At 33.4% G+C, this 23255-nt stretch overlaps 2 protein-coding genes across 4 annotated transcripts; one reads left to right on the top strand and one right to left on the bottom strand.

Annotated features, from left to right (window-relative positions):
• Positions 1-12917: 12917 nt before the first annotated feature.
• LOC129311913 (probable acetyltransferase NATA1-like) lies at positions 12918-13908 on the top strand. The gene has a single exon (XM_054954410.1). The coding sequence runs from the start codon at positions 12986-12988 to the stop codon at positions 13673-13675; it is 690 nt and encodes a 229-aa protein (XP_054810385.1). The 5' UTR covers positions 12918-12985; the 3' UTR covers positions 13676-13908.
• A 395-nt stretch (positions 13909-14303) lies between these two features.
• Positions 14304-20109, bottom strand: LOC129310996 (phosphate transporter PHO1 homolog 1-like). Of its 3 annotated transcripts, XM_054952918.1 has the most exons (14): positions 19674-20109; positions 19272-19575; positions 18700-19099; positions 18577-18625; positions 18401-18472; positions 17957-18086; positions 17182-17302; positions 16828-17077; positions 16616-16720; positions 16202-16246; positions 15911-16063; positions 15382-15660; positions 14647-14783; positions 14304-14543 (listed from the first exon to the last, which is right to left on the bottom strand). In XM_054952918.1, exons 1-14 carry the CDS (start codon positions 19902-19904, stop codon positions 14453-14455), a joined length of 2367 nt encoding a protein of 788 aa, XP_054808893.1. In that variant the 5' UTR covers positions 19905-20109; the 3' UTR covers positions 14304-14452. The 3 variants fall into 3 exon arrangements, with proteins under 3 accessions (XP_054808893.1, XP_054808894.1, XP_054808895.1); XM_054952919.1 differs by lacking the exon at positions 16616-16720; XM_054952920.1 differs by lacking the exons at positions 16202-16246; positions 16616-16720.
• Positions 20110-23255: the final 3146 nt, after the last annotated feature.

The raw sequence follows: 23255 nt of genomic DNA, 5'->3' as shown, positions 1-23255 counted from the left end.
TGAAAAATTAATAACCACGGGGAATGAGATTTAAAAGTCTTAGTAACCAAATATTAATATGTAATAATGTACATGAAGTAGTTAATCATGCGATTGCTAAGTGGGCCCAAAACAACAATCCAAGTGATAACTTAAATTAGTATGACTACACTTTATATCCCTCCTTACACCATACTTGGATGCCAAGTCACCCGACTAAAGGTGAGTTGGACTAATCTACAAGCCACACATTAGTTCTAATGAGGGCTTACCACATGATAACTCAACCAAATAAAAATTTTTATTGAATAATTTTTAATATACTCCGACCAGTCATGCATTAATAACAGCTGAACAAAAATCATTTGACACATTTTTATATAAACCAAACAATTTATCTCATGTTTTCAGCAGTGCCATTTTCACAAAATATTTGTAATATAAATTTAACCCACTTGACAATTATTTTCAAACAAAAATATACATATATATTATTTCTCAACAAAAATTAATATTTTTCTAACAAAACAAACACACAATTAATCACACACACACTGTCACACATTAATAATGGTTATTTCATATCTTGGATAACAATTTTTTTTATATCAGAACTCTTTTACCATATGGACAACACAATCTACACAGCCATTTAATAATATATGTATAACATTAATTCATGATACTAAATATTAATTTTTTTTATTAAAATTAATAAATAATTCCAATTAAATAGTTAGAAAGTTTAGGCCTAATCTAGATATTAATACTAATTCAAAATTTATGCCTGGTTTAATTTTTTAAATTATTTTATGAAATTCTCAAACCTCAATAGACTATACCTTAGTTTTAAATCAATCATAATACTAAGATTTCATCAATTTATTTTCCTAAAATTCGTACAAAAATAAATTAAAAATTTAAAAATTATCATCAAGCCTCAAATCACCATTTCATAGCCTCATAAATATTTATTTATACTCAAATGAATATCTAATAATCAAAAACCTATCCCAACATTTTAGATCTAACATAAACTCAATCATATAAGTCTAGAGTTTAACTCAAAAATTTTTTAAGCTAAGTTTCAAACTTAAAGAAATATTCTATAGTATTTATTATACCTCTAACAACCTCAACATTTATTTTTGAATCATCATAACCTCGTATTAACTATCCTATAAAAAAATCTTAAATCAAAGAAATCTTGAAATATGAAACTCATTTTGTACACCTTAATAATCTGAAAATTTAGAACCTTATGTGAATAAAATGAACAGTGCTGTGCAGAAGTTAAAATGGAAAGAGAAAAAAGAGGAAGAAAGCTGTGCACAGAAAATGAGAAGGAAATGAGGGTTTTTATAATAGGACACAGGTTTCATAGTCATTTATTACTTAATATTTATTATTATATTATTAACAAAATCTTTCAAACAAAGGGGAGCAATTTCAACATGAAGGAGAAATTTCAACTAAGGAAGAAAAAAAATTTCCAACCACTTCAGTGGCTTGACTTTCCTTATATATATTAATTATATTTAAATAAACATCTCTTGTATAATTCTGAGCCTAAATTTGATCTACATTTGAATGCCTATATATGTGATTAACTCTAAATAATATTGAATATAAATTTATTTATTCTAAATCTAAAACAATATGAATTCCTAAATTTGAATACTCAACAAAAACTCAAATTTCACAATTTATTTGTTATATAAAGATCAGGATGTTACATCTCTCTCTTCCTTTTTAAAATTTTATCTCCAAAATTTGGAGTCAAAAGCTTAAACATTACTTACCTATGTAAATAAATGTGGATAATCCCTTCTAAATTATCCTCAATCTCCCAGGTAGCATCATCTGGGGTTGTGCCTTTCCAAATCACTTTCACGAGTTGGATGGCCTTATTGCACAATTGCTTATCCTTAACATCCTCTATCCATTCTGGTTCGGATCTAAAGGTCAAATTCTCGTTGAATTTGACCTCTTTCGGTTGAATCACATAAGACAGGGTAGGGTTGTATTTCTTCAATTGGGACATGTAGAACACATTGTGAATGCCTGCAATCTGTGGTGGTAGGGCAACTCTACAGGGTACTGGTCTAATTCGCTCTATAATTTCATAAGAACCCATAAATTTAGCCGTTAACTTCTTTTTTTTAATAGCTTTATCGATGCCTGCCATCGGAGAAACCTTTAAAATTATACGGTCTCCTACATCAAATTGTAAAGGCCTTCTCCTCTTATTGGCATAACTCTTCTGTTGACTTTAAGTGAAGAGCAACCTTTGCTTAATCATTGTAATTTTTTGAGTAGTGTACTCTATAATATTTGGCCCAATGAGGCTCCTTTTGTTCAATTCGATCCAACAAAAGGGTGATATGCATTTCCTCTCATATAATGCCTCATAAGGCACCATCCCAATGCTAGAATGATAGCTATTATTGCAAATAAATTCTACTAATGGGAGATGGCTATCCCAACCATCGACTAACTTGATTGCATAGGCCCTCACCATATCCTTCAAAGTTTGAATTGTCTTCTTTGTTTGTTCATTATTTTAAGGATGGTGTGCAGTGCTAAAACTCAACTTAGTACTCATAGCCTTTTGCAGTGTATTCCAAAAGTTTCATATGAACCTTGGATCACGATCCAACATAATCTTGGAGGGTATACTATGTAATTTGACTATTTCCTTAACATATATTTCCGCATACTTCTCTAATGGATATGTAAACTTGATGGCCAAAAAGTAAGCCGATCCACAATCACCTAAATGGCATCCTTACTCGAAGATGTCCTCGATAATCTGGTAACAAAATCTATGAAAATATTATCTCATTTCCACTCTAAGATATCTAGTAGTTGTAGTACCTTTGCTACTTTTGATGTTCGATCTTGACTTTTTAGCAGGTCAAACATCTAGAGACAAACTTTGTCACATCTTTCTTCATCTCTGGCCACCACCAACCTCTCTTCAGATCATGGTACATTTTTGTCATATCAGGATGGATAGTGTATTTGCTCGTATGAGCTTCCTCTAAAAGGATATTCCTTAACTTCAGATCATTGGGTATACAAACTCTCCCCTTATACTTCAACATCCTGTCATCAAAAATAGTAAAATCTAAGGCTTTGCCTACTTCTATTTCTTTCTTTATGTGTAACATCTGAGAAAATTTAATCTTAGTTTATTAACCTAATAAGAGTAATTAGTGAGCTAATGAGGTGTGTGGCTAGAGGAGCTTAATTTGGTGTATTTGTGGTAATTTCAGCCTTAGAAGTGGTTCCAAATTAATGGCGGGCCACCCGGGGAAGGAAAGAGGAAAAAAAGTAAAGAATTATTCTCTGTGCCACATGTCACAGTACGTGGTCAATCTGTCGCGGTGCACAAAGATGAATTTGAATACAATAGGCTCCTTTGTGCCATGCACTGTGGCTGAGGGCAGTGTGCGCCATGATGCAGGGCCAAAAATCAAATATATCTAGTTCGTATCCGCACAAAGAAATGGAAGAAAGGAAAGGAAGAAAATGAAGAGCTCTACTTTTGCTTTGTTAGGGCACATTGTGGAATCACATTGAGGCTAGATTGAAGCTCCCAAACACCTAAGGTAAGTTTATTATGCCTTATTCTTCCTTTCTCTCCCTCGTTTATGATGAGTCATGGTAGGGTTTGAGTTGAAAGATGGATTTTCAGTCCATAAAGGTATGGGTCTAATTTCATTGGTTAGAATGAGTATAATGAGAGTTGTTTAAGGTATTGAAACACCACATTGATAATTTTGGAAGTGGTTGATATATGAGAGCATTTAATATCCAAAAATTAATATAAATATGGTAGTTGAGAGAGGTTTATGTGCATTAATAATGATTTGAAGTGTTATTAGTGATAATGTGTATTAATGAAACTTAATGAGCCTATTGGGTATAAATGGGTAGGGATTATGGGTTGATAAAATAGTTATGTGTTGATAAATTTTCAAGATTGAGATAATGATGATATTCTTGTGGTATGATTACAGTTGGTTCATTTTGTTACCATTCGAGCTTATTGAAGCTTTAGAAAGTTAGTATAGTGAGGGATAAACCTTTGACCTTTCAAAGGCTTAAGATAATCGGGAGAAACTTAATTTTTATAGTTGAATATTAATTGTGTTTGTGAAATGTGATTTATGATTTAAATCAATGAGGAATGTTAATTGTGTTTGTGAAATGTGATTTATGATTTAAATCAACGATGCATATTGGCAATGTATTTGACTTGCGAAATGGTTTTGGAAAGATAACCTTGATTATGCCACCTTTTATGTTTTACAAAATTAATTGCGATTTGTTATTATAGGTGAAGAATTGTGATGTATTATGTGTTGAGTTCGTGGAGTATTTGAGTTTATGTGAGTTTATGTATTATGAATTAATTGTTAAAATGCATATTATGTGAGAAATGTGTATATTATGATCATTGGCAAGAGTTCATTTAAGGAAAAGAGTAGATTAATTTAAATCCACGTGGTATTGATAATGACTGTTGGAATTAGGAACTAGCCTTAGTACTGACTGTTGGAATCGAGAGGTAACCTTGTCCCATGGTTGATTCGGGACTATCCCACCTATTCTACGAGGGACTTGAACTTAGCTAGTTTTTATCGGTTCATGAGAAGGCTAGATTAGGGGTACGACACCTTATGATTACTAGTATTGGGAGAAACTAGATTACATGAGTGAGTGAGTTAACTTTGACCCGGTAGCTCCTCACAAGTGAAAAGTTGGGTTAGTCCGTGAATGACATAGCCACCAGTTTCGTGTCGGAGGTAACAGAAGGATATAAGGATGGCATATGATCATGCATACAAGTCCGATCATATGGTTGATAGTTTTGTAGTCCAGTATATATTGAGGGTGCATGATTATTATTTTTATGACCTTGTGTTATGTTTTGTGAATTAACTTGATATAGTGTGTTGTGTTAAACTCGATCATATGATTGTTAGTTTTGTAAACCATGGCTGAGTGTTATATGTGATATCTGTGTTTTTACTTAATTGTATCTATTTACAAGTAATATGTAACTATATAGGTTAGGTGAAACTTGGTTACTGAGTGGTTGTACTCACCCCTCAATTCTCAATATTTTCAGGACCTAGCTCATTGGATCTGAATTGGGAAAAACACATATAGGCCTAGGATTATGGAGTAATTCTCTTTATGCCTCTTTTTATTGTTTTCATGTGTATTTGTTAATGAAATTGCCAACTAGGATCATTTGACATGATTTATGTACTACTTGCATGATTTTGTGTATAATTGATGTATTTTATGCTTAGGTTGTGAGTTTTAGTTGTAAACCCATGGATAGGGCCAAAATACTTATGTAAGGAGAAACATATGTATTTTGAAAGATTTGGGATGAAATTGATTATTTTGTGCAACATTTCCTCCTCTTTTATGTTTTGTGAAAATCGGGGTTGAGTAGTGATTTTATGATATAAGTGTTTTTGATTATGTGTGGTGTGTTGCACAGCTCCATTAGAGCCTATTGAGTGTGGTCGGATGGCTGATGTGAGCTATTGGCATAAGTGGTTGAGTTGAGACACCCATTTATGAAATTTTATGAAAAGTGGTTAAAATAGGTTTTAGCGTCTAACTTTTTATAGAAAATGAGTTTGAGTGTGAAATCGGTGTCACTAGCTAGAGCTAGCAGAAAACTCAGTGTATACACCAAAAACACTTCAATCAGATGTCGGATGAAGATTTAAGACGCATCAAAAGTTCACTCCCTGTGCTGTTAAATGACAGTATTGATACTGTCAAATTCATGCAATATGTCGTGGTGCATAGCACAGAGAAGACAAGCCGCAACGCACATGTCATTTTCTATACAAAATTTGTTTGAGTTTTAAAATTCATGATTTTGGGTCCCAATTGATTTTCAAACTTTTGTTTTTAAAACTCTGATTTGAGACTATTAAATAGTGTTTGAGATTCAAAATATTGAATTTAGTATTCTTTTCAAATTTTTTGGAGAAAGTCCCTTTTTGTGAAATTTTATAATTTAGTAATCCTTTGTGGGTTAATTCCTTAATTTCTATGATTTTGAGTTAAATAGTGAATTAGTAAGGGAAACCTTATAGTTTAGTGTCTAGGTTCTTACATTATGCCCTCTAAGTGATCATTAATTTGTTGCATAATTTTGACATCTTCCTAAAACTGGCTCTTAAAGTTAGCTACTTGGAGTGCAGTAAATTGATGTGCAATTATATTCACTAGAACATCATGGAAACTGTTCCACAATCGATGTTCATGTACCATTAAGTATGTTGTACGTATGGTCTTCTTGCTCAGGGTGTCAGTTACCATGTTAGTTTTACCTGGATGGTAATGTAACTTGAAGTCATAATATTTTAAAAATTCCATTCATCATCTTTGTCTTATATTGAATTCCTTCTAGTTGAATAAGTATTTGAGGTTTTTGTGATCATTATAGATATTGAACTTAGATCCGTATAGATAATGCCTCCATATCTTTAAGGCAAACATGACCTCCACCAATTCCAAGTCATGTGTAAGGTAGTTTGTTCATGTGGCCTTAGTTGCCTCGAAGAGTATGAGACTACTTGTTCATTTTGCATCAATATGCATCCTAATCCCTTTAAAGAAGCATTAATATATAGAGTGTACAATAACTTCGGGTCAAGAATAGTTAACACTAGAGTAGTGGTCAACCTCTTCTTCAACTCTTAAAAAGCAGTTTCACACTTGTTAATCCATATATATGGTCAAGGGCATCGCAATATGTGAGAATCCTTTAATAAAATGACAGTAGTAACCAGCCAAACCCAAGAAACTCTGTATTTCTATCACTGACTTTGGTTGTTCCCACTTTATCACTACATCAATCTTGCTTGGATCTATTGCTACATCATCTTTTGATATAATGTGGCCTAAAAATTTCATTTCTTGGAGCTAAAACTCATACTTGCTCAACTTATAGTAGAGCTTTGTTCCCTTAAAACTTGTTGGATAATATTCAAGTGCTCAACTTGAGCCTCCTCATCCTTTGAATAAATAAGGTTATTATCGATAAACACCACCATAAACTTATCTAGATATGGCCTAAATATTTGTGTTTATGTAATCCATGAACATTGTGAGAGCATTCGTAAGTCCAAACTACATTATCATGAATTCATAGTACCCATATCTAGTTCAAAAAGCTATCTTAGGAACGTCCTCTGCTCTAACTCTTAGCTAATGATACCTCAATCTTAGGTCAATCTTTAAAAATCATTGACCCCACAAGCTGATTGAGTAGATCATCAATCCTTGGGAGTAGATATTTGTTCTTGATTGCCACCTTATTTAATTGTCGATAGTTGATGCACAATCGAAGGCTTCCATCGTTCTTTTTGACAAATAAAACAGGTGAATCCCAAGGTGAAATGCTCGGTTGAATGAAACCCATAACTCAAGCAACTCTTTGATTTTCTTCTTCAACTCGGCCAACTTTGAATGGGACATCCGATAAGGAGCCTTAAAAATTAGCCTTGTGCCAGATATTAGTTCAATTGAGAACTCCACCTCACGTTCTAAAGGTAGACTGGAGAACTCATCTAGAAACACATTGGGAAAATCCTTTATGATTGGAATGTTTTTCAATCCTTTATCCACTTCAGCTTGAATAGAAAAGAATACCATAAAAGCTTGGCACCCTTTTTTCACATATTTATCAACTTGTGCTACTGACAAGAAAATTCATTCTTGGGTCTCTAATGAAGTTAAGCATAAAGCAGATAAGGACACACTCCTTTCTCTACAATCTAGAATGGCTCCATTTACCAACATCTAATTCATCCCACAATTAAATTCATACCTTTTAATGGTAGGACAATTAGGTTTATGGTTGTTTTCCTATTCTTAAACTCAATCGTCAAGTTGAGGCATGCCCTAACAGTCCTCGCAAATACTCCTAGAGGAGTGGATACATTCATATTAAAAGGTAAGACATATACATGTAATTTTAAGTTCTTCATAAAATTTTTTGATACAAACAAATGTGTAGCACTCGAATCAAATAATGCATCTATATTATGATGAAAGATTTTGATGTTACCTCTGATGGCATAAGGAGAGTTAATGTGTCTTAAGTGAGGATGAACACATGATTAGGTACAGTAGGACGTTAAGAGGGGTTCTTCGGATTTGGGTTCTGATGGTCCTCATAAACTTCACAATATGACCGAGCTTCCTACAGATATAACACACAATATGGTTCGTAATGACGGTGTCCACACTTGGCGCACTCTTGTAAGTTTGTCGTGCTTAAGGGTAAAGCAAGTGCAACTGAGCCCCTCTATGACCCTTGGTAGCTACTTTGTTGGCTCCTCTAACCTTGGCCCCTTTTTAAATGAACCCTTCCTTTTTTCTTAGCTCCATAAGCCACTAGGACCTTGATAGTCCCTTTTCATAATGCCCCCAATAGGTCATGGTTAGACAAGGGTTTTCAACACTTCTCTCTTTTAGACTCCCTCTTACTATGAGCCACGATCCACAGCTCCATATACATTTCATCATAATCTCGAATTCTCAAGTAAGCCAGTTGCTCTCTTAACTCAGGCCTTGCTTTCTCCCGTAAGCACTTCACCTTCTACTCAATGTTGACATTATACCTTAGATATGTAGAGTACTTAGATAACTCATGAAATCTATTGATAAAGGCATCTCATCTAGATTGCTTTGCTTGAAAAAATGGAATTCAGCCTCCCTCTCTGCTCACAACTCTAAAGGGAAATAATGCCCAAATAGTCTCTCATCAAAATTCTTCTAGGTGAGGGTAGACTTATCTCAGGGTTTCGTTGTTTCCCACCAATCTCTTACTCCTTTCACTAGAAGCACAGTCGCCATTTAAACCTTCTGGTTCGTGGTGCACTTTACCATCTTGAAAATTGTCTTGATTCTCTTCACTCATTTTTCCACCATAGAGGGATTAAGGTCACCATTAAATGTAGGAGGGTTGAACTTTACGAAATTATCCCATATATTAGTAATGGATGGCGAGGATCTCTCTCTTTCGGGTCTTGGAAAGTCCCCTCTGAATTCATTTTCATTAGGTGTCTTGGAGTGTGCCAAACTGCCCTTCCCCATTTAAACCTCGATATGAGCATCTATATTATTTCCCAGCTCCATACTTCTATTCTCTTGCATTCTCTATTTCTTAAAGTCTACTAATTCTTTTTCTTGTGTCTTAACTTCCTTAGTTAGATCCTCCAACATTCTCTTAAGCTCAATTAAAACAGGTGAATCGCCGTGCACTTGTTCATTTTGCAAGTTATGTCGCTTATTTTGAGCCCCAATATTTGCTCATGTCCTAATCGACATCCTTTCTCCACTCCTATAGGATGTAGGATGTAAAAAAATAAAATAAAAATTAGTCTAATAAAATGGCCATACTAAGGAGAAGTATCATAATAATGTATATTGCCAATCATCTATATGCAATGTTTTAATACCAAAATGTAACACCCTAAATTGTAACACTTATTTTTCATAAATTAATAGTTTGATAAACTATTTTAATAATTTTAAACTCTTACCATGGTAGAAAAAGGATTATAAAAATATATCAGAAATAGTCTGTCATGATAAAAAAGGATCTATCATAATAAAAAGATTCAGACATAATTCATTTACTTTACATTAGTAATAAAAAAGCAATCATTAAATACTTCTAGTGTACATCCTTGTTATAATTTCAAAACCATAGTCAATTGAGCAATATTTAACAAATCATGCTTTTACTTTGGATACCTAACTTGGGCCCTAAATTATACTTTTTCAAACATTGGTAACCATCGAAAATTACCACATAGGGCATACTTGATTGAAATTTTACTTCACAAATACCCAGGGCCATGAGAGACAAACAGAATTTTCTTGGCACATAAAGTACAATAATAAATAAAGTATACATGCTCAATATATATATATATATATATATCCATTCTAGGTTGGCATAATACATATCATTAATGAAAATAAAGAGGCTAAAATAGTAAACACTGTCTCATACATCGAATTATGCCTTAGGTACTTCACCGGGTGGACTCACTCTTGAAAAATTAATAACCATAAGGAATGAGATTTAAAAGTTCCAATAACCAAATATTAATATGTAATAATATACATGAGGTAATTAATCATGCAATGCTAAGTGGGCAAAATAAACAACAGTCTAAACAATTATTCAATTATCATGATTACATCTTATATCCCTTCTTATGCCATACTCGGATTTCAAGTCACTCATCTAAAGGTGAGTTGGACCAAGCTCCACACATTGGTTCCAATAAGGGCTTACTGCATGGTAATTCAACTAAACAAAAATCCCTATTGAACAATTTTCAATATACTTCGACCAGTCATGCATTAATAACAATCAAACAAAAATCATTTGGCACATTTTTATATCAACCAAACAATTTATCTCATGTTTTTAGTAGTGTTAATATTCATAAAATATTCATGACATAAATTTAACCCACTTGGCAATTATTTCTGAACAAAAATATACATGTATATTATTTCTCAAGAAAAATCAATATTGTTCAAATAACAAAACAAACACACAATTAATCTCACACACACACACACCACCACACATTAATAATGTTACCTTGTATATTTGATAACACGTTCTCCTGTACTAGAACTCTTTCACCATTCTTTTAGACAACACAATATATGCAGCCATTTAATAATATATGTATAACATGAATTTCATAATACTAAATATTAATTTTTTATTAAAATTAATAAATAATTATAATTTTATTAGTTAGAAAGTTTAGGCCTAATATAGATATTAACACTAATCCAAAATTTGTGCCTCATTTAATTTTCTAAATTACTTTATGAAATTCTCAAACCTCAATGGATTATACCTAGGTTTTAAATAAGTCATAATATTAAAATTTCATCAATTTATTTTTTCAAAAATTCGTCCAAAGATATATTAAAAATTTAAAAATTACCCTCAAGGCTTAAATCACCATTTCATAGACTCAAACATTTATTTATGCTCAAATGAATATCTAATAATCAGAAACCTATCTCAACATCTCAGATCTAATATAAACTCAATTATATAGGTATAGAATTTAACTCAAAAATTTTCAAATCTAAGTTTCGACTTAAAAAAAAATATTTTATAGTATTTATTATACCTCCAGCAACATCAACATTTATTTTTGAATCATTAAAATCTCATATTAACTATACTATAAAAAAAATCCTAAATAAAAAATTTTTCTCTACACATCAAAATAATACCATTGTTAGATAGTTCTAAATGAGTGAAAAATATTTATGAAAAACTTTGAAATATAAAAGTCATTTTGCACACCTAAATAATTTAAAAATTTAAAACCTTACCTGAATAAAATGAACAATGCTGCGCATAAATTGAAATGGAAGGAAGAAAAAGAGGAAGAAAATTGTGCCCAAAAAATGAAAAGGGAATGGAGGTTTTTATAATAGGACACGAGTCCTACAGTCATTTATTACTTAATATTTATTATTATATTACTAATAAAATTTTTCAAACAAAGGGAGCAATTTCAACATAAGGCAGAAATTTCAACCAAAAAGAAGAAAAATTTTCCAACCACTTTAGTGGCTTGACTTTCCTTATATATATTAATTATATTTAAATAATATCTCTTGTATGATTTTGAGCCTAAATTTAATTCACATTTAAATGCTTAGATATGTGATTAACTACAAATAATCTCGACTACAAATTTATTTATTCTAAATCTAAAACAATATGAATTCCTAAATTTAAATACTCAACAAAAACTCAAATTTCATAATTTATTTATTATAAAGTTCAGGATGTTACACATCACACATTCTAAATGCTAAATTAAATTTAGAGAGTTAAAATCATTGAAGAATAAAATGAGTTATATACAAAATTTCAAATTATTTGTGAACGATGGCTGCAAATTTATAATTTTTTTTAGAGTGAATAAGTGTATTTGTCCCCTTATCACATTTTATTTATTTTTAAATAAAATAGGCCTTCTTTGCAAATATAATAAGAAGGGAGTATGACATTTAAATACTTTCTAAGAATATAATTTGTAATTAAAAATCCTTAAATTTTAAAATTCTGGATTATAAGCTTTAATTGGAATTAAAAATTTTTGAGTTAATTTTTTTAATGTTTATCTTTTACATTTGTCGCAGTCATTTTAAAAATTTTAATACTCATTCTATATTTTTTATAGGCTTTAATTTTTAATATTAAAATCATCAAAGGTTTCGAAAACAAGCCTATAAAATAGATTATTGAAAATATTTAAGATAATTATTAAAAAATAAAAAGTTGAATAGTGAAAATATTAAAAATTATTATTAAAAATCTAAAAAATAGGTACTAAAAGACCATGTTCTTTTTATGAAATACCATAATTTTAAGATTCTTAATTGTAATTGTAATTGCCTCCTCCATTTAAAAATATAATATATTTTTAATCGAATCTTATTTTTTAATAAAATAATTATTTACTTTTTAACTAACCTTAACTTTTTATATTTATTTATATTAAATATTTTATAATAAATATAAATTTATTATTAATAGAAATATTTTAAAAATAATAATTAAATTTTAAAAAAATAAAAATATTTTATATTTTTAAATATTTAATTTTTTAAAAAATATTTCAAGATGTAATGTTTAAGTAATGTTTTTGTTTTTTTGCTTAAATATCACTTTTGCCTTCGAATTATTAGCCAAGCGTGACATCTTGTAGTCAGAAACGTCAACCCGGAAATGCTGACGTTAGCACATTATTTGACTTTCTTTTGCCAAGTGTCATCCTAACTGGCGAGGGTGGACCACCCTGCTTCACTTTTATTACCACACTGCTTGAATCTTCAAGATGAGCCTTGAAGACCCTCAAGTGGCCACCGCCGCCAACATCACCTCATCTTTCCATCAATGGCTGCCGCAGCACCTCCACCTCCACCGACTCCAGCGCCGGTAGAGGCATTGCCACAGTCGACGCCGGTGAGCCATCCTGTGTTCTCCCGTGTACGTCTGGCCACTCCTTTAGACGTCCCTCACATCCACAAGCTCATCCATCAGATGGCCGTGTTCGAGCACCTTACACACCTCTTCTCAGCTACCGAGTCCTCGCTCTCTTCCACTCTCTTCAATTCTCAGCCCTTCCAGTCCTTTACCGTCTTCATCCTCGAAGTTTCCCGTAACCCCTTCCTGGAGTCGGCCTTCAATCCTTTTTACAAACCGACTGTTCGGATTGTGAATCTGGACCTTCCGATTGAGGATCCGGAGAGAGAGACGTTCAAATCGGAGAGCGATGATGTTGTGGTTGCTGGGTTTGTTCTCTTCTTTCCTAATTACTCCACGTTTCTCGGTAAGCCTGGGTTCTATATCGAGGATTTGTTTGTGAGAGAGTGTTACAGAAGGAAAGGTTTCGGGAAAATGCTGCTTTCGGCGGTGGCGAAACAAGCGGTGGAGATGGGGTATGGGAGAGTGGAGTGGGTCGTGCTTGATTGGAACGTCAATGCCATCAAGTTTTATGAAGATATGGGGGCCAAGATCTTGCATGAATGGAGGATATGCAGGTTAACTGGTGAGGCTCTCCAAGCTTACGGAACTGCCGACTGATATTTAACCCACTTATACTATGTAGAACCGTTCTGAGTAGATTTCCTCTTAAAGACAGTGTTTGACATCGAGTTTGAAATGTGTGAATTTAAGGTTATGGTTTTTTTTTTCTTTCTGTGTTCTAGATTTTACATACTTATTGTTAAATTTGTTATAGGTCTATCCGTGTTCTGGTGTCCTGAACTCTAATTGTTAATCTTGGCAACACTAAATGTTAATCTTGTTTTAGGTTTTCTCTGCTTGTCCTAGATTTTACCCGCTGGATGTCAATCTTGTTATGGTGATTGTTCTTCAAAAGTCTGATTTTTCTGGGTTTATAATCTTGTTCTGGTTTTTCCCTTCGGTTCTCTGATTGATGAGGTGGAAGGGTAGTGAGTCACGTGGAGTGCCAAGTGTACGTTTTTGGTCAAACAGAACTAGTTAAGGTCAAAATTAACATTAATTAAAGGCAAGGGCAAAATTGTTGTGTTTTTATAACTTTAAGGGAGACATTGACCCAAAATGGAGCAGGATTCCGGATGTGCCTCATGTAATAGTTGGAGGGCAAAAATGACCTTTAAGCCTTGAAAGTTTACGTTTTTTCCTCTACTAATCCTGTGAATGAGAAGTTGTGTACAAGGGGATGAAGTAGATTAAAAACCTTGTAAGTCTCCACTAAGAACAAAAGTAACCAAGTTTATTCATGTTACATCAGCTTGAATGAGAACAACTAATATGTTCCTTCAAATGGAATCAAATTTCTGAACAAATGATGCCAGTCAACTGTTAATAGGCCCATTACTTTTCCTCCTCCACTTCAAGAAAAGGAAGTGGTACTGTTTTGACTGCTCTAAATTTGCCAGCATTATTCAGATGCTCATTCTCCAATCTGTACCAATTAAGATGATAATGATGAACTATTTGACTGTTACAGACACTATGGATTGAAGTTGATAGGTGTGATGAGCATAAAGGGATGCTAATGAATGTACCTGTAAAAATTCCATATCCCTCTTCTAAGAACTTCTAGTGCTGCTAAAAAAAAGCTTGTTACTCTATAGTCAACTTTTTCAAAACTTGAATGGAGGACAGTTTCTAGCCATGCAAGCCTCAGAATAAGGTTTAATCCCTGCATAAATTTCAAACCTTTTAATGGTCATCATCAGATATAATAGTAAATGGACCTTATAGTATACATGAGAAAAGAAACCATAAATTGCTCCCACAATGCCTGCTTCATCTCAAGAGAATATCTAATTCTCTGCTCTTGGTTTGAGATCTCATTCCAACTTGTATAAATCTTTAATCATCATTTGTTTTACGCTCATTCTCCACTTTGTGGGAATTTACCACAAATATGGTTGTTTTTAGATCATACTTTACCAGATCATCTGCAAATCAAAATAAATGATTGTGTTTCTTGTTATAAATTTAAAGCTATAGTATCAATTTCTCTCTATAGAGAGAGACAGACATGCATTAGTCTGTAGATGATTTGCTTTGTAGAGAAGCCATAGTCCATGGCCTTTAACTAATTTACATGTCAGATTAGATGAAAAATAGGGAGTCTCCGGTGAAATTAGGAGATTCAAAAGCATATTTCTCGCAATTTGTATCTTAGAAGCAAAGTTATGTTATATTCTAATATGTGACAATGCAGTTAATCATATTCTTGCGTCTAAAGTATAAATCGTAGATTCTCTAGAAAGAAAGAGGCTGATATGTACCATGGAGAAGTAGTAAATGAATTTTCGACGGAGGATTAATTCATTCCTAAGCCATGGATTATTGGAGTTCATTTGGAGCAAACCCCAGTCCTTTACAAAGTCCCAATACAATTGGTACACAGTGGCTGCACTTGATAAGATCACAAGGAGACATAGCCACCCGACACCCTCATCTTTCTCATAAGCCACTTTAGCTCCTGCTGCTAGCATTGCTGATGCATATTTACCTAAATTGACAAGGTGGCTTGTCTTCCCTTCATCAAACCATCTTCTAGCACACTACGAAACCAAATTCTGAATTAGAATAAGAGAAATCTTCAAGTTTAGGTCCTTGTTGCTTGCTGTCAGGTTAGTTTCCTTGGTAGAATTATGATGTGTGGATGAGTTTTTGAAGGGGTCAATGAGTAGTAAGAAAAATGTTTTTCTTTAAAACTAAAAATCCTGATACGATAATAAGAAATTGTACTTGGGTATTGTATAAGATAATATGTGTAAGAGTGACAGAAATCTGAAAGCTAATTTCTCTTGCCTGCATTGCCCTCCAATAATAAGGTAAAAATGACACTGCATAAGCAAGGTCTCTGTAGTGTTTTGTCCTCATGCAGTATCCATAGTCCTGAGTTTTGTAGCTGCCAGTTATATAATAACATGCCACATACTCCAAGTTCCTGAGCATTGGCACCTAAACAGCAACGGCATAACATAATTAAGAATATTCATCATTGATTCCATTTTTATGCCGCATTTCCATCCAGAAGAACCCTTTTTTTTTTTTGTGTGGCTTTTGTGGTGAAAAAGAACTTGTGCATATAAATGCTACCTGACTACAAAGTTGATCAGCCATGAAAAAGTCGAGCATGACAACCTAAAGAGACAAGAGGGAAGCTAATATGTCATGTCCACCACAAGGCATAATTAATTATTCAACAAACATACTTTTATTTTATGCCAACAAGGGTGGCTTTATTGACAGGATCAACTTGCATTGAAACTGTGTCTTGAGTTTGATTCTTATTGGTGATTCCTTGTTGATAAAAATTCACTTATTGGGGTTCGTTTTGTCTAAGCTTATCCCTCACTAAATTTTCCCCCTCATCAATAAGTAAACTTTTTTGCTTATCAGGAAAAAGAGAAGAGTTCTCCTTACCTTTTTCTTTGTTGGGGGATGGCACTGCGTTTTATGCCTGATGACTTGATGAAATTACTAGAGATTGATAGTGGGTAGGTACTGTACCTTGTAAAGGGGTGAGAAAACTATGTTCCGTATCACACAAAGGAAATAGTAACGGCTTGAAAGGTAGATAATGTTGAAGGGGCAAAAAAGTATAAAAAAGAAAACCTGTGCATGAAGTCAAAAGTGAAAATTTTCATGAGACTACTAGGTATTATGCAACATAAACATGCCAAGAGAATTATAACAATTTGAAAACGTAAACAAGAAATTACCAGTAAAAGTAGGCCAGGAATGGCTTGAACTTGGGCATAAGAATACCCTTTTGTCAGCATAATTAGATGAAGAAACATGATCCCAACCACAGCAGTCATAGCCGTTGTACAAATCAAGAACACATCTCTATATTCGAGTTCCTTTGTAGGTCCAAGCTCGAAAATGAAGCTGTAGTTTATACGAGTTTTTCTCCATGCAAAAATGTTGCAACCATACAGAAAGAAGTGTAGAAAGGTAAGGCTGAACATGCTGCAAAACGAATGAGATAAAACAGGCTTATAGATTTTCAATTGCTCATGCAGGTATAAATGGAAGAATGTCCTGCTAATATTAAGAAAGCAAGTTCACTTTACCCTAATATAGGGTAAACAGTTTCCATATAGACTGAGTTTGGTTGTATCCTGTAGAGCCCAGCTATATGAGCCATTATAACATATCCAGCAAAGAGTGCCATGAAACATCCAGCGAATAACCCTAGTTATATATGAAAGTCAGTAGTATACGTGAATTCCAGGGTTAGATTAAGAAATTTTAAGAAAGAAATCTATTACAATCTTTATGGTTTTAGTTTGTTTACAAGAGTCACTACATGTTTAAAACAGCAAATATGGAATCAGATGGTCACAGCGAAGCACAATACTGCATCAGATGTAATGTGCAGTTAAATGAATGCTAGAAGTTTGAACTTTGGCTATGCAAATTTATTGGTGCAAGACCGGCAAAGTTCTTTATCCGTCTTCTAATTCTGATGATGATGACACGTCTAATCAAGCTTATGGAGGAGGTAAAAACTGGCCCAGACAGTGACAAAATTTTCCCCCGCAAAAGAGAGAATAAATATTTATAATGCTTTCCCCTTAGCTTTTGATGGGGCTTGGGGTTTCACTCTTTGTAGGGTTATTGAGCCTGAAAGATGATATTATAGCGAGGAATGGGACCTGTACTTTCCATTCACCAAAAAGTGGACCAGTTGGTGCCATTCTTTTATAAACCTAGTGGCTTAATGGGTCCATTATGTGATTTCTTTAAATGCAAATGGCTGCAAAAAACAAGCTTAGAGTTCTCTTCCAAAATGATGTATCACCAAAAGACATTTTAGAAAGTAAAAAATGCTAAATAAGTACTCACCAATGAAGAAAGTTACAGCGTGAGATTCTTTACGTTGACTTGGTCGAAGGTACTTCATGGCCTTTTTTGGATCATCTTGGGCAAAATTTTTGACGAATAGTTCTTCAATTTCGTCGGCTAGCTTCATTACCTGTCATATGTGAAGCTAATGTTGAGCATATTGGTTCACACAGGTTTTTTTTTTTTTTTTAAACAAAAACTGGTTCACAAAGTTGAAAGCTTGTACTAGAGAGTAAGTCACAACTCACAAGACAAACATCCCCCCAGCCTAACAATCACAAAATTTGAATGGCTCTGAGGCCATATTGAGTTTCAGACATGAATTATACAGGATTATTGGCCACTTGAGCTTGTCGATGAACTTTCAGGTGAAAGGGTAACTAGTGGCAAACATCTTGGCATTATTCTAAATATAGGATCAAACAGATATGTTAGTTTATTTACCTTGTCTGAGCTGTTGAAATAAGAAGTCTCTACTACTTTAAGATAAATGGGAAGAATTTGTTTCTCAGTGACCTGAACAGCAACACGGGAAAAAAAGAAAAAGAAATCCTGTTCATAACAAATGTAGGCCAAGCTCCAATTTCATGCATGAAGTTTGAAGTTTTTATTTCACTTGCCTTGTCAAACTTCTTCAGTATCTTTATAAATGCAAGCATATTCAAGCTCCTGAAAATAGATATCATGGTGAAAACATTAGATTTTGGCCAAGGTTATTGAAGCAAGTAAACATGGGATTATACCTGTAAACTTTGAGATATTGTAGCCCCTTATAGAGCTGAATGAAACCTCCCTTGATCATCTTTTCAGCATGATGCAATTTGGTTTTGTTGAGGTGAAGCTTAACACTTTCTAGACCATGTTTCCTCGACGACTGATTAATCAAATCTTCCCTTAGCAGATAGCTAATTGCTGAGATGGTACGAGAAGGTGTTGTCAAAGGAATGTTGATCTTCACATTCTTCCCTTGGAAACTCACAGTACGCCCAGAAAGTGTTCTCAGCTTCCCATCATTTTTCATTGATTTCTCAGCCTCATCAAATTGAGGAGAGTCTGAAAATGAGATCTCGTTTTTCTCTAAATCATCTGTGCAATTGCCCTGCATTTCTTCTTGTGGTGCTCTGCTCCTAACAGAGTCCTCCTCTGTAGCCGGTGAACATGACAAAAGTTACACATGATTCTACATTACACATCAAATAAAAACAAAAAAAAACTTATGCATAATAATATCCTTGTTTAGTAATCAAGGCCCCTCGATGAGCAAATTGAGCATTCCCATTGATTCATTTAAAAGAAGAAAAGTTTGAATATGTACCACAAGGTAATGGGCATGAAATAGATTGATCTTCCCTTGAGCCTTGGGAAGAGCCTCCTTTGCTTTGTTGCTGCTGCTTGAAAGCAGATTTGAGCTCAAGGAGGATGTTAATTTGTTTGATCAAGGAGTCACCTCTTTCCACGAACTCACTCTCCTTCGTTTCATAAAACCTATTGACCTTGTTTAGTTGTTGGTCCAGACAGGCAAAAAATTCTTTAGCAGCATCAGCATCAGCAAATTGCTCGAGCAACTCAGTCTCATACATGTCCCCCTCACCAGCTGAGGATGCAAATTTCCTATGGACCTGAAAAAAGACCAGAAAACAAACTCTCATGGATAGTTAAATGTATAACAGTGAATAAAAATGATGTTCTAAAGCTTATTGTTGGCAGAAGCAAGTACATGGATTGGTCCATGGTCTCTGTGATGATGGCCAAACAAAGAGATCTTTCTTAGCGATGAAATGAAGTACTTATGTAAAGAGAAGCCAATCTGGTGTTCATTGGGTGTATAGTTGATATTGTTAAGAAGGTGGATTTTCTTGAGATCTTTCTTGAGTTTCCAGTAATCTACAAAGGCTTCTTTCCATTCTGGAATAAGCTGACCCTCAAACTGCTTCGAGAACTTCACCATCTTATCTCTTTGTTCTTTTGAAACCCAAGAGACAAGAAAGCTTGGTAGTGTGTATTCAATGGAAGCCAGAATGACATTATATATAGGTGATGGAAAAAGGGATTTGGTTGATATGCTAGTATTGATGCTCTGGAGCACATTCTAAAATATCCTTGGATACTATACTATGCTCTGCTACTCTACTTGAGACTAGGAAGGCATACTGGCTGGCCTAGACAGAAAGTAGCCAAACTTGCCAGGGATAGGTGTGTATGTGTGTATATATGATCACTTCTGAGTTCTCTCCAACATATTCCCAAGAAAATTTTGAAGGGGCAGGAATTTAAAGTGATTTGCATGGGAAGACAAATTCTACTGTTCAAAATTATGTGTGAAGGATGGTCATGCTTTGTCATTTGTGATAAGTAAATGAAGTTTTCAGCTTTACTGTACAAGTTAAACCATTTTTAGTGTCCTACAAGTCAATAATTTCTCATTTATGTAACCCAACTGTATTGACTAAATTAATATATTGATTTACTAACTTCTATTTGGTTGGAGGGGAAGGGGGGATTCTAATGAATACGATTTTTCTTAAAAAAATGGATGCGTGGGGTTATAAAAATTTAATAAAGAGCATATGCAAATTAAGAGTAAGGAAAATTAATTAAAATCCTTTTAACCCCACTTCTCCAATTTTTATTAAATTGAACTCATTAAAATCTTCCCTCCATTTCCCTCCAATCAAACTTACTGCAAGCCCTTCTCTAACGAGCCCAACCTGATTGGCTGTAATTGAGGATACTTGAGTCTTGAATATCTTCAAGTCTCCATTTTTATTAAGTAGTCTCTTTTGCTTTACTATGCAAAGTTGAATCCATAGCTCACATGTCTTCAGTTTTTCTTTGCTGTTCGGTTCTGAGATTTTGATTACATGCACTTAGAACATAGAGCAATAAAAAGTAACCCTCCTCTTTGTAATGCCAGGAGGAAAAATGGTCAAAAATTGTATTATCAAATTGTAAATTAGGGAACTTTTATGCTAACTTAGAACAACTAAAGATCTCATGATCCAATATAGAACAGTTTTTGTTGATACGAAAAGATAATCTTTCCCTTTAATAAACTTGAGTTCAATTCCTCTAAAATTGACTTTAGAGTTAAATTTTTCAAATGCACTGCCACTAAGTCCATTTTGAGTTTGTCTAAGAAAAATTTGCCTGCGTAAAAGAAGAAAGAAAGATCTCATGGAATTATTTCATCCAAGTCGTTCTTTCAGTGGCATTTAGATTATTGAAGGTTAATTAGCAAGGAAACTTCCAAGTCATTCAGCAGATTCTGTGTACTTTTTAATATATTATATATAGAACTTTTGCCAACCAACTTTAATAATATCAAATTCTCATAATGGAATGCTTCCTTCATACCGCTTCTTACTCTAGATAAGAAGTATAATGGCATAGTGTAAGATTATTATAAGCTGCAATTATCTGTTTACCATATACTTGCAGCTCCATAGTGGCTAAAATGAAAAATGTTCCATGTTCCATTCCTTTATTCTAATCCCACTCCATGTCCCAACTTGTGAGCATGATGGGACCCATTCTCTAGTCTAAGCATTTCAAAACACACAACTTTATCATAATTGAATTGAATGGTAGTGTTGATTTTATAAGTACCCTGTTGTGTTATAGTGCCTTGTATTGTACATTTGTTGGTCTCTGTTAGTTTATCCATCTTTGGTGGATCAGGCGAATATAAGTTCATGGGGCTTCATTAGAATATAACAAAGTTTGGGTCATCAGGTGCAATATAACTGGGCTGTTGAGTGTAATATTCCCCTTCAGAATTCAAGAGTGGGAACAGTTACCACACACGTCCAGAAAACTGCCCCATATGTACACGGGAGTGATCTATGCGCGTGTCAAAAAGCCAGAAAATTAGTCTACATATTTTTTTTTATTACAAGGCCACAATAAAATCGTATGAAGAGATTAAAATCTAGTCATATCTAAAACCATGAGGTTTTTACATTCATGTGGTTTTACATCAAAAATCATAATATTAAAAATATCATGTGGAAGCCGGTGGGCTAAAAGATCAGTACATCTGTTTGCTTCTCTATAAACATGATCAAATGTGATCATACAATCTCTCATGACAAGATCTCTGATCTTTTTGATAGTGTTAGATAAAGGGTGACTCTCAGAGTAAGTGTAGTTGATGAGTGACAATACTTCCATCGAATCAGAGTAAATATTGACTATTGATAATTTCGCATTCCAGCAAAGCTTTAGTCCCTCAGAAATTCCCATAAGTTCTGATACTATGCCAGGTTGATATTCAAGGTGCTTGGAAAATTTTTTAATCCAATTTTTCTTATCATCTCTGATAATGCCTTTATATAGACTGTGGCGCCATTAGTGTTAACAGAACTGTCAATGTTAAGTTTAACCCATCCGAATTTAGGTGGACTCCATTTATTGCCATTAGTCTACACACTTTGAAAACAGACTTTCCTCTTTTTGTCTCCCTGTGTGTATGCATTCACTGCTGCATGCTTAGATTGAGTTCTGAGTGTAACTTAGTCTCCTCGTGGTTTCGAGTATACTAACAAGAAGCTAAAAGAGTTCTTCACGGAGGCTGGTGTAAAGATATGTGTTTTGGCCCCACATTCCTACAATCTCTTTTATAAGGCACTTGATACTTGAATCTTATTATAAAATACTGGAGGAAGTATTAATAATAGTTTTTTAATATAGACCCTTTTCAATGTTTGTTGTTCTTTTCGTTTGTTATTCTTTGTTCTCATTAAAACATGTGTTTAATATAGACAAAGTTGGAAACTTTTTCCTTTCCTTCGTAGAGTTAATGAGTTAAAATCTTTTCTTGATTTCATTTTTTTTTTTTAAAAAGCCTTACAAGAAGGATTGAAGGGAGTAATGTCTTGTGCACATCTCTAATTGTTTGAAAATACTCTATCTGATCTTAATTATAGGGAAAAATTAATCAATTTCATGATTATTAAGAAATGATAGTTAATGTTCTTAAACTTATAAAAAAAAATTGTTTGACTTTCCAATTTTGCCTTTCACTAAAATCAATTATCAATTGTCACAATAAAATGTGTCTAGTAATTGTAACTTGATACAATTAAGGAAGGGTAATATTGAAAAGAATTCCTATATCTTTATTGTATATTTAGAATCAAATAGAGATTTAAAAATTTTTCCTATAGTTAGGATATGAGGAAATAATTAAAAAAAAAACACTATGTAACGTTTGTAAGAGCAATATACGTTAAAAGAAATAAAAATACTAATATATATATATATATATATATATATATTGTTTGGGAATAAAGGATGCAAA

Source organism: Prosopis cineraria, unplaced genomic scaffold (assembly GCF_029017545.1).
Source record: "Prosopis cineraria cultivar Desert tree isolate PC_DT_omini unplaced genomic scaffold, ASM2901754v1 PC5, whole genome shotgun sequence".
NCBI lineage: Eukaryota > Viridiplantae > Streptophyta > Magnoliopsida > Fabales > Fabaceae > Prosopis > Prosopis cineraria.
The sequence above is the reverse complement of the archived record's forward strand: the minus strand, read 5'-3'. Positions and strand labels throughout refer to the sequence as shown.